The sequence below is a fragment of the Rhagoletis pomonella genome, unplaced genomic scaffold (genome assembly GCF_013731165.1).
Source record: "Rhagoletis pomonella isolate Grant_MI unplaced genomic scaffold, Rhpom_1.0 Rhpom_scaffold_00012, whole genome shotgun sequence".
Lineage (NCBI taxonomy): Eukaryota > Metazoa > Arthropoda > Insecta > Diptera > Tephritidae > Rhagoletis > Rhagoletis pomonella.
In genome coordinates, this window is record NW_023458566.1 from 450,546 (window position 1) to 462,737 (window position 12,192).

Genomic DNA, 12,192 nt, shown 5'->3' on the forward strand with positions numbered 1-12,192 from the left:
GAAAGCGTCGCGCCAGACTGGCGATCCGTAAAAGACCTCACCACCCCTGCAAAGACTTGTCCAGTCTGCTGCCTTGATGGTCCTATGTTCGCCATTAATTTATACAAGGGTACAGTTTCCATCGCTGCTTTCTTGTTTGCTGATTCCAGATGGTCCCGGCGATTCAAAGGCGATGTCCAATAAAGACTCCGAGATATTTTACATACGAAATGAGCTCTATGATGATGTCCCCTAACCTGATTTCCACCTATTCCATTTTTTTCGGCTACTGATAACACGGGTTCCGTCTTGTAGGCTGCTAGTGTTAGCAATTTCGCTCTTCACCACTTCTCGGCTAACTTATATCGCTCACTCTGCGATGGCAACTATTTTAGCCAGCGTCTTTGCTGTAACGACATGCAACGTAACATTCTTAACATCTAAGGTTACCACCAGACAGTATTGTTTGGCGCCTGCTAACCTACGCTTCCCGCCTTTTGAGCGATTATTTTAACAGTCTCAATCGCATCTGTTGTCGCGTGTTTCTTCCTAAACAGATGTTGGTTTTTTTGACAGCTGCTTGCCCGTAAATGATTCCAGCCAAAAAATTGAAAAAAGGCCAACAATTTCGTAACTTACTTAAAATTTTGTGGGTGTACGAGTCGAATGGACCTCAGATTCTGATTCTTCGGGGCGATAGGTGGGTCTGGTTAAATTCACAGATCACTTTTTGTGTGATGATGCGCTCAAAATTCAGCCGTTGCATCGACAGACAAAAAAAGTTGTCGGTGTATTGCTCAAAAATTTGCTATGCACTTACTATATTATTTCAATGGAATTCACATTAGAAAATTAGTAACGCTATTATCATTGAGGTCGTCGAAGCTGCCTATGTATGTACGTATAATTAACTTCTTGACAATCTAATGAACTGTGATTTTTTTTATTTCTTTCAATTTTCTTTTTGCTAGTAGCTTGCCACTTAAATTGCTACTCTTCTATAACTCTGTCAATTACCTAATCCACCGTTAAGGAATGTAACCTGTTACCCTGAAATGAATAAGCTCTGCCAACACTCTTTAACTTCTAATCACTTTATTTAAATCTAGACACTTTCTCAGCTCAGGTCGCCGGGCACAAATGCACACCTCACTCTGCGCACATACCCAAACGCTCGTTAGCTCTTTTAGCCTAATCAAGCACTGGCGGCGAGACTATCAAAATCATTCGTTACAGATCGCTCGTAAATTACAATTTATTATATAGTATACTGTAAGAGACTGATGGAGTGAGTGTGCCGACTTATTGTTCTTTACACACCCCAAATTTAGTACACATACAGCCATACCAATGTATACACAAAAATGAATAAGTATGTGCATACACCGACCATTCAAAAGACTCCTCACACCTAATGACTTCCAATGAAAAACCGTTTAAGTGTCAGAGGCAAAGTCAAACAGTAAACAAAAAACCTGACACAGTTGCCCCAAAAGTGGCGATAACGGCCAACCAACAAACACACACACACACGCACACACACACACTCATTAACTCTGCAAACAAAAAGAGTAATCTATAAGACAGCAAAGGTTCTTAGGCAACTCTAACTGGCTAGCCTACTAATACCACAACCACCACCGCCCCACTGAATGAAGTGCTTAACAACTGTTAAGAGAACTCTTGTAAGAAAGACAACTGCTGCTGAATGGTGTCTGCTGTCAACCGCTAGCACCTTCTTTCTTTCTTTGACTTTATTTGTTTTTGCTTTGCTGATTGCGGTTGTTGAATTGTAGCTGCTTAAGGTGACAATCTGATAAGGCATCTATATGGCAGTCATTGAACCAGACGCTCGATGTTGAGCTGTGCAGCTAAATCAAGAGAAAATAAATAAGCCAAAGAGATGAAAAGGCGTAAAAGTCTGCGCTGCCAAGCTGAGTGGCATGGCTGGATGGCTTGCTGGCTGTCTGGCTAGCCTTTGGCTTCGACAGAAAGTGTGGCAGCTTAAGGTAGTGCGAGTACAAACGACGCTAAAGCCAAGCATGTCAGGCGGCCAACCCAAGTAATTTAGACGATGGCACAAGTTACGACGAGCTTATCACAGTGAATTATCTGACTTGATGACATATTGACAGTCATTATCAGCGAGGCACACAAACACACACACGCATTCGAGCAATGACGCGTTAAATCGTTGAGTTGCCGATAGGTGGCGGAGGTAAAGGGCAAACGATAGGTGGCATATGAAAGCCCTTTGTGGAAAGATTTTTGGTATACAAAAAAAAATATCTAATAATCTTCCGTCAAACTTTGATATGAAATATTTTTGATTTTAGAAAGATAAAAGTCACCACTAAAGCTTATAGAGACTTCAAGTGAATACAAACGTGAATGAGAATGTGGAAGCCACGATAGCCTTAATAATAATAATAATAATAGATTGGCTCTGACACAATATGTTAGTGTTTGGCCGAGCTTCTCCTCCGATTTGTGGCGTGCGCCTTGATGTTGTCACACAAAGGGACAGTTTTACGCCGATTTCGAACGGCGGTTGTATTTTTATGAGAAGCTGTTTTTCATGGCGACCGCTATTAGAAACAAATTTTTAACGTTTTTTTTTATTTTTTGTTGCCGGTATCGATAGATATTCGTTAAAGATAGTGTGACCAGTTTTCTAAAAGCTCATTTACGTACACAAAAGATTGCATGCAACTATCGTAACTAGATATGGGTCAATCCATGTCAAATCGATCAATGAAATGAAAGTTTTGCGAAATTCGAAATTTACAATTTCCGGGCTTTTGCAAGTTTGTTTTTTGAATATCTCAAAAACCATTATAGTTATAAAAATGTTTCTGGTCTTGTTATGAAGCTGAAAGCTTTAGAAGATTATAAAAGTAAAAGGTTATAATAATTGTTGGCTAAATTATTTTTATACAATAGCTCGTACTGCCCTTAAAAGATCCTAAAATTTTCTTGCTGTTTTTTTTTTCAAAATGTAAATTTTTGAACTGCGAAAATGTTTTTTTTCTAAACTCTAAATAAAGTTATGTTAGACCATTTTTATTTAATTTAAATTTATTTTTAAGTTATAGTTTGCAAAAAAAAATTTTTTAATGTTCAAAAATTCATGTCGTTCCAAGAACACCTACTTGAAAATTTCAGGACCTTTTCAGATCTGCTGGGGCTTTGGTATAAAAAAATTAAGCCCAAAAATTTGTATAACTTTTTGCTTTAACGATTTTTTAAATTAAAAATTTGTCTAAATTTTTTTAAATTACTTTTTTTGTATATCCCCAAATATTACCTCTAAACCTTAAACCAGCTTGCAAAATCCGGGATATTTTGAAATTACGAACTTTGGAAATTTAATTTAAAATTGTATGCCTTTGTTTTAGGATAACAGATAACTTGTAATCAAAATTCAACCAAATTGAAATAGGGCCAGCCCAGCCATTGCAGTGATTGGTCGATATGACATGGTTTGGTTTTTTTTTAAATTCAGTTGTTGTAACTAGCGAAGTTGAGATGATATTTTAATTTGTTATTAGAAATTATATTAATAAATAGGGAAAGGTAAATATAAGTGGTCTTAAAATTTCCTAGGGGGAATGCTCTCCTCGATAAGTTTTTTTCAAAATCCGAGTGTTTATATGTATTTGTATTTTAGGCTGTGTTAATTACTGCCAGCTGGTTGAAAAAAAAAGAAAAAAGTCAACACGTCAGCGTTGAAAAAATGCTTACAAACACTCAGATGTACAGATTTACATATCTGTGTCGAGGTCCTAAGCTCCAAAAAAAATTGACAGTATTTGTCATGCAGACAATTTGCCGATGCTAAATGGGAGGTGCAGCAGCAGGGACACTTACTGTGAGACCAATGATGTGTGTCACCACCTTAAATATACATACATACATAAATATGTACATTTGTATGCATATAAGGTAGAATGTATGAGCGCCTTTGAGCGCGCTGGCGATAATAATGTTATCACAGTGAAAGTATCGCACACGTCGGCCACCGGGGCAGTCATTTAATTTGCGACTTGACAATTTGGGGCGCTGACGTGAGTCGCACGGGAGATCGTCGTTACATACCATACACACAACCACCAGCACAGCCCGAACGACCTTAGAATTGCGGAAGTGATTAGGTGCGATTTGAGTCTAAGTCAGATTACTGATTGCTTGGCGCAAATTTAATGATCTCTAATCACAAACTGATTGTCTGTCCTATTTGGCTGGGGGCTGGGGGGCTGGCTGACTGGCTATTTGATGTGTGATACATACGAGAAAGCTTAAAGGCGTTGCTTGTGGTTTAGTTAAGCATGTGTTGGTTGGTCGCCGTCGCCACAATGCCAACTCCGTATAAGTACATACAAATATACATATATATATACAGTGTTTGTTAAATTTGATTGATTGTTGCGTGTGTCTGTCTGTGTGTGTGCGACGTCGACGCGTCGTCGATGGAGATTTCGCGTGAATTAACTGTCATTAAGATTTTATATGTTGATAAAGACCTTTAAATAGGCTATGATTTTGTTATTGCATTACTTCATTGCTGGGTGGTCCGTCACATTGGTACTTCCGTTAGGTTCGTTATTCGCCGGTGGAACATTGTCAACCGCTGTGTGCCCTTGCGGCAGTCGTGTGACTCAGTGGCCATTGCTTGTGCGACAGCAATGACAACGCATTCCAAAGACTGGTTGGTTGGTTGGTTGCTTGGTTGCTTAATTCGCATTTTATTAATTATCGCATCTGCCCAATGGACGCTTTCACAGGCTCCGTTCTGCTGGAGCTATGAGTCAGCAGTATTAAGTTGGTATTGTTTTTTCATATTAAATGATACTTTTTTTTATTTTTAACTGCGGTTTTATAATTACATACTTCTCTTTCTCAAGATTACTTTTGCATGTATGTAACTCAACTGAATCTAAGAATGACGTTGGCCTTTGCATCCACTGAAATTCGCTGGACACACACACTTTTATGCGTAATTCAATAGCCGTTAAATCATTAATAAAATTTATGTTTATTGCAACGACTTCCTTGGAAGCGACCGCAAATGCGCGACGGTGTAGATGACAGTGGATTTGTTAAAGCTTATGTGTTGGATGCTGGAATTTGTGTAAGCCAATTAGCTCTTTTTGAGTACAAATCTGTGGTCATAAGCAATAATTGCCAAAGTCGAAAAATCTGAATTCGAGAAAAAACGCTTTAAAGATTTGGATTGTAATGTTAACCATATGGGGAAACCAAAATATTTTCGCCTATAACTTTTTAAATAGCCTAGCTGGCGAGATGGGGATTTTCCGTACGCATGGAATAGGGGTTGAAGAATACGATAGCATATATAACTCCATTCTTCCATTCTATGACCACCGATATAATGCTGAGTACACACGAGGATATGGTTGAGACAATTTGCTTTGGTTGTTCAGCACGTAACCTTTGCGGCGTCGCCTTAGTACTTTCCCAAGACCCAATTGGCGCTGAGAATGCCATTTTGATGCGTCTACTCTAGGATCCATAGTATTATATGCTATCATGATTTGTCAGTTGTCAGTGAATCTATTTAAGTTGGTAATAGAGCATTTGGAGTTCGCCCTTAAATTTTGTATGGAAAAACTCCCTAGAGTATCGCAAAGAAAGTGTAGGACCGTTGCTGCCGCGCCGAAGGCTCCATGTACGCCAAAGGACCCATTCCGCGTAATCGTGGCTGTTAACCTGGCTGTATATTTCCTCGCCTTCTTAAAAAGCTGCTCTGTTTTTGGTTTATCACAATGCGGCCATATGTTCCCCGCAGCTCTGCAGATTTGAAGGTTCTGCGAATTGTAAATGCAGTTCCCTTTGGATGAATCCGAGTGCACTTTTTATTGTCACTGCTTCGGATTCTTCAAAAGATGCTCTGGCCTTGGCCAACCCGTCAGCCCTCTCAATTCTGTGCATTTTCCTATGGACGACAACCCAAATATGGGAGATGTCTATTGACTCGTCCGTCGAACTTAAGGCATTTACAATGAATGACTATTTTAGAAGTGCCACTTGGCTACCAGAGCAAATATATGCTTTTCGTACCCCCTCGTAGTTTCTCTCGATTCTCCAGCACTTATTCTTGGAAGATGATAGCAAAGTTCAGTAGTCGGAATGAGAGAGAGAGAGAGAGAGACAATGAATATCTCAGAAAACACCCCCGCACCCACACCGCAGTCCATTGTGGAACCGTCAGTATAGATTTCAGTGGAGTTTCCACCGACTATAACGCCCCTACTCCAAGTCCATCTTAGGAGTCATATAGCCTAGTGGTTTCCCTGATTCGATAAGCTTGTCAAGAATAACACCGCAGCGCTCCCCAACCTTTTAGCCTGGGTGCTGAGCTCGCAGCAATTTTACGAATGCGTTGTTCTATTGGTAGTTGATGCAGGATCACATTAAACGCATCCTAAGGGCATGACATAGTTGCTCCTGTAGCGCTTTCTAAAGCCTGTATACTGGCTAATTACCAGACGATTATATTTATAGACCTGAGGCTCCAAGCTGTAGCAGAGGTTAAAAAGTGGCTCATATTTTTAGGACGTTTTAATTAAATTATGCCTTCGATTACCAGTTTACTGAAGTGTGCTTGAAGCACTTCTTTTAAGCCTATATAAAGCGAGCCGCGCCTATTTTAACCTACAAGAAGTAATAAGTTTTTGGACAGTCATGCTGCTATTAAATTTGCAGAGTCCTGCTTGACTTGACTCTAAAATAACTACCCAAACTTAACATATTTTAAACCAGCTAGAACTCGAAGTATGCCCGAAGGAGATTTGGGTTTCAGGCAAAAAAGTCATAAGAGATAATTATGAGGCAGAATAATTAGATACATCACTTTCCTCCTGCAGACTGTCTTCGTCGACCACGAAACAGTAGATGGTCTAATCTGATGCACACTGGACAAAGACATGTCCAGTGCCCTCGTTTTAGTCGAACACCTTCAACTCAGAATGATTGCTGATGGAAGAACACCATTGTGCGCGATTATCATCATTATTCCCACCGAATAAGATCATGCAATCCTGCCTAAATGCATTTTTCCTACAGGTAGCAGCAGGTGACGCTTCCGTCCTCCTGGGCTTCACTCTTGGATGGGTGGACCTCATGTAAACTGAGCGCGTACTGGACTAAAACTATGACATTGGCAATTACAAGATCCCTCAGGGCAGTGGTAAACCGGTAGCGGTCAAAGGTGCTCCATATGCTTGCAAAGCCTCCGCTCTCTCTGATGGACGACGTTCTGACAGGCCATTGTTCGACAGGTATTGACGCAGTAAGGTTGGAAATTTTACCTGAAAAGTAGTCACTTAAACACAAAAAACCGTCTCTTTAAACCCAAAGTAATCACACTTTATTGAGGTGCCTCAAAAATTATCAACTTTTGATAATTTCACAGCAACAAACCACCTGACGCTGAAACTTCTGGCAAGTAAGTCACGTTCTGTTTGAAGTCATCCACCGTGCAGGCATATGAATAGCCAGCCGTGAGATCGGTACGTTTCCAGTTGATATAATCTACTTGATCGGCAACATCCGCGCAAAGTATATAGTCCTTCTGAATCTCCTCCAAGGACAAATGAGGATTATTCACACCGATGAAAACGATACCCTTTTGACTGGTACGTTCAATCACAATACGGAAATATAGTTTGGGTACAGGAATCAGACCATTATTATTGCTATCATAGGCCAAGTATAGTGGTGTCTGCACACCATCCGCATTTGGTAGTGTGGTCACACCGTAAACGCCGGTATAGCAGTCCACGTACCACTTAGATGCGGCGACCTTGGAGCGTACACCATCTTCGATACGCTCCCAATTGCCGGCGTTGAAGACTTGCCATTGTGGTGCGGCATTGATGAATAAGAAAGATGCGCGCTGTCCGGAGGCGTAATCGAAGTCAGCTTTGGCGGCCATATGACCACGTGCCAGATAGACATTCTTGTTAGAGTCAAAGTATTGACTAGCGTCATTGCTCAGTTGCGCTTCGATGGTTGCCTGTTGGGTGACCTGTTTGTACAAATTATCTACTTGCTTGCCATCGAAGAAGCCAGCAGTCTGGAAAGTGATGCGCGCCACACCAGTTTCGTAGTAGTTGCTGCCAGGATCGAGATCGTGATGTACATAACGTGTCACTTCTTCCTCCTCATTGAAGCAAACTTCATATTTTTGGGCGAAACGACTGGATGAGATCTTATAGCCGACGCGCACCATAATGCCGCCATTGCAGGAGGCGCCTGTCTTTTCAGCTACAAATGCTGGCCAAGCTTTGCAAGCCAATTCCTTGAAGGCATATGTGGTGCCACTGACTCGGAAGTTACTGCCACTAACGCACGTTGCGGTAATGAGTGTGTCTGCAATTGATGAGAATTGACCTGGGCACCACAATTGCAAGCTTTTGCCCGTGTCGACAACCATGACGCCAGTGTCGTCATATGGATAGAGTTCTTCAGAATCCGTTTGCAAGTAGATGGGCTGAGGGCTCGGCAGACCACCGCGAATGGTTACTTTACATTCTAAACGAGCGAGGGAAATGGATTCGGGAGAAATTTGTCGTAATATTCATGTAGCATTTTTTTTTTTGTGTAATCTCACCGCTTGCACGTCCTTCAGGTTTTTGTTCCACAAACGATTCTAGCACTTCAGGCACGGGTTCAACGATTACTTCATCGATCGCGGCATACGATGCGGACTCAAGCTGGGGCTGGTCTTCATCTTCACTACCATTGATTGGTTCGACATTTATGTTACGCTCGAAAATCGGTGCTATCTCTGCCACTGCATCTGGAATATATGGTTCTGGCTGAATGAGCTCTTCATCTCCTAAGCTGATTGGCACGATCGGATTGAGTGTTTGCTCGTCGCTACTTTGTTGCGGTATACCGATCACGGCAGCTGCGCCTGCTTGGAAGACGCAGCAACTGCCTGCTAACAGCAAAAATAATGTTCTTAACTTCATAATTACCAACTGGGGTTTGGCAGTCGCAGCCTTTGTGAATTGGCCTTAAATAGTAGGCTGATAAGACATACCTTTATAATTTTTAACTGATATGCTCCGTTTTTTCGACTCCTACATACTTGGCCATAAATAAATATAGATTTTATTTAAATGCGAAGGCCCTAAATCAGTTTCGGATTAACTTAATCATACATGCTAGTCTGATACTAAATTAGTTTGATAAGCCTCTCGCTGACTCACAATGAAAATAGTCAAGAAATGACGCTGTCGAAATTTAGAGACGCAGAAAAAATTAGTTGTCGAAATTTACGGATAATGAAAAAGTGTAAAAAGCAACAACAGTTTACCTGGCGATCTTAGCTCAGTGGATAAGACCACTGGCTTTGAATGCCGAAGTTACGAGTTCAAATCCCAGTAAACTCGATGAAGAAGTCAGATGAGCAGATGCGGTGATCTTCGAAATAGCAGCTACAACTTATACCTTTGTAAATTATGGTTATTTTTCCACAACATTTTTTAATTTGAAAAACGGCCGCAAGGTCAATAAAATTGTTGTATATTTATCGAACAAAAAAAAATTTTTGGGATTAATGAAATTTATCGAGTTATCGTAATGTATAGAGATATTTGAATTTATAGAGTTAACGTTACTTATTGATTTGTAGAAGTTTGTCGATTTATCGAATCGAAGTTTTCTGAATTTTCAAAATTTAGTTATCAAAATTTCAAGGTTTTATAAGTCTATCGAGTTATAATTGCTTATCGAATTATTACCGAGTTATCGGAATTTGTAGAGGTATCCACAGTTTATCGAGTAATAAATTTATATCGAGTTATATACATTTTTGAGTTATCGGAGTTTATCGAAATTAGTCGAGTTATCGAATTTTGTATACTTATCGGATTTAAGTGTTTTTGAAATTCAATGAATTATAGATATGCATAAAATTTTCGAAAGTTATCGAAAAGCTGTAAAGTAATGTATCGGGCCAATTCCAAGTCCTGCTAAGGTCCTCCAAAGGCCTTCAAAAATATAATAAATTGCAGTCACGTTTTAGTTCCAAAGTAGGAGATTTTCCGAACAAACAGCGTATGAATCTAAGTTTTATACTTGGTGCAAAAATCAACGGTAAGCCGTAGCTACTTCAATCTTTCACGTTATTATATTTAGTACTAAAGTTGAATGGGCTACAAAACTGCGTACTCAAAACCTTTCTAAGGAATCTATGTAATTAAAAAGCTTGTTATTGTAAGAAATAAAAATTGTGCAAACGTGTCAATATGTGGTGTGCTTATAATTTTGGCACGAGACATACATAATTAAATACATTTCTATTTGCGATGACTATTTATCATAATAAATACTATGTGATTTATTAAATCACGCTAATGCTATATTTCGTTATTTATTAGCTACTCGTACTTTGAACTTAATTTCATTTGAGTACGCTTTCACGTGTCTAACAAAGATAAGATAAGAAATCCATGTGAATGAAGAGTTGAAAGAAATACGTATGAATGAAATTAGTTGTATGAACAGTCCAACAAATTTAAAATTTTTTTTTCTGCAACAGAGTAATCATGGTATGTATGCCTTTGAAAGAGGACATCATTTTATTTAGTCGATAAGACTTATAACCCAACGTTTAGTTTTTACGTTGCCTGATAACTGTTATGTCCGAGAAATATTTTTTCCGTTGCCGATAACCGTTATTTTACAACGTTTATTTTTTACGTTGTTTGGTAAACTTTGTAATATTATGATATTGATGGAGATGGAGATGGAGAACAAGATAAAGATGATGAAATAAAAGTGAGAGAGTGAAATAACTCTTATTCGACAACGTAAAAATAAACATCGGGCAATAACTGTTATCAAGCAACGTAAAAAATAAACGTCAGGCAATAACTGTTATCAAGCAACGTAAAAAATAAACATCGGGCAATAACTGTTATCAAGCAACGTAAAAAATAACCGTCGGGCAATAACTCTTATCGGCAACGGAAAAAATGTTTCTCGTTTAATAACTGTTATGAGACAAACGTTTTCGTTAAATTTCAGAATTCGGGCAACGTTTTCAATTTGCAAATTTGAGATAACAGTTATTTTTGGTCGCTGCATCATACTGATCATTTTCGCTGCACACAATCATAGCTCAGTAAGTACGAGTTTTGTTTTACTTGCACCTCAAAGGTGTTTGCGAACAACAAATCTACCGAAGATCTCTCAATCAAGCAAAAAATAAAAATAAATAGAACCCTTCCGCGTGCCCAACATAAAATACAAAATTAAATAAATCTCATTAGAGAATATTTTAAACATTTTTAATTTTTAACTAAATTTATAAAAAGTGTGTTCTTCTAATTTTATTTTCAACGCTAAAAGATGGCGAATTTTGTAGTTAAAGTTTTAAGTAAACTTGGCGATGTCGCTGCTTTCCTTGGAGTAATTTCAATTTCAAGTTGACCAAAAAAATAACTGTTTGGCTGATAAAACAAATGATAAGATTGACTAACCTTTTGAAATTTGCGAAGTACGAAATCAGTGATACAAAAATATATACAGCGAAATGCGTCTAACGCCTACCTGAAATAAAAAAAAGAATATGAGCTTATTAATATTATTTTCGTACAGTTTTTTTGTAGAAGTGCTTTATAAATGAATGGGCTAAATACCAAAGGGAATAAATCATAATTTTTCCAGTACGGCGAATTTGATGCAGTTCAACATAGCTCCTTTAAACGATCTGCATCAAAATTGTGATATCAAAAAAATGCTGACTTATTTCTTTTGGCAATAAACTAATTCAAATTTAAAATGGATGCAAAAACTAACAAAGTTTTCTTTTAAACATAAAGTAAAGCCAAAAATAAAAATTATTTAAGCCACTAAATAGGGCTATAATAGTTACATATTTTTCATTGCAATTTCAGCTAGCAATAATTTTTATAGCAAATCAATTAAAACGTAAATGATCATGCCGTCATTAAATAGCTGCTTTACCAATAAAACCGAAATCACGTCGACTAAAAGACTGCATAAGCCGGGACTAACTAACTACTTACGGTATGGTAGCTATATAAATTTAATAGGCCACTAAAATTACTAAATGTTGTTTGACTAATTATGTACTGGCGCTTATAATAATAATTACGTTAAACTGCCTTTTTCGACGGTAAGTAATTTGAATTAATTATTTCAGCACCAATCATA

The 12,192-nt window shown here is 38.5% G+C and overlaps 2 protein-coding genes across 3 annotated transcripts in view; both read right to left on the reverse strand.

The window, feature by feature from the left end:
• The window catches only part of LOC118747658, a 389,115-nt gene that overhangs the window by 262,411 nt on the left and 114,512 nt on the right, over nt 1-12,192 (reverse strand). The gene's annotated exons all lie outside the window — the stretch shown is intronic.
• LOC118747513 lies at nt 7,409-8,978 on the reverse strand. Its single transcript, XM_036481564.1, has 2 exons — nt 8,615-8,978; nt 7,409-8,535 (listed from the first exon to the last, which is right to left on the reverse strand). Exons 1-2 carry the CDS (start codon nt 8,976-8,978, stop codon nt 7,409-7,411), a joined length of 1,491 nt encoding a protein of 496 aa, XP_036337457.1.

Bases quoted from the DNA above. Each gene is read 5' to 3' on its own strand.
- LOC118747513 (XM_036481564.1), bottom strand. From the start codon at position 8,978: ATGAAGTTAAGAACATTATTTTTGCTGTTAGCAGGCAGTTGCTGCGTC. The intron at 8,536-8,614 runs GTGAGATTACAC...TCGCTCGTTTAG, and splicing joins ACCTGAAGGACGTGCAAGCG to AATGTAAAGTAACCATTCGC.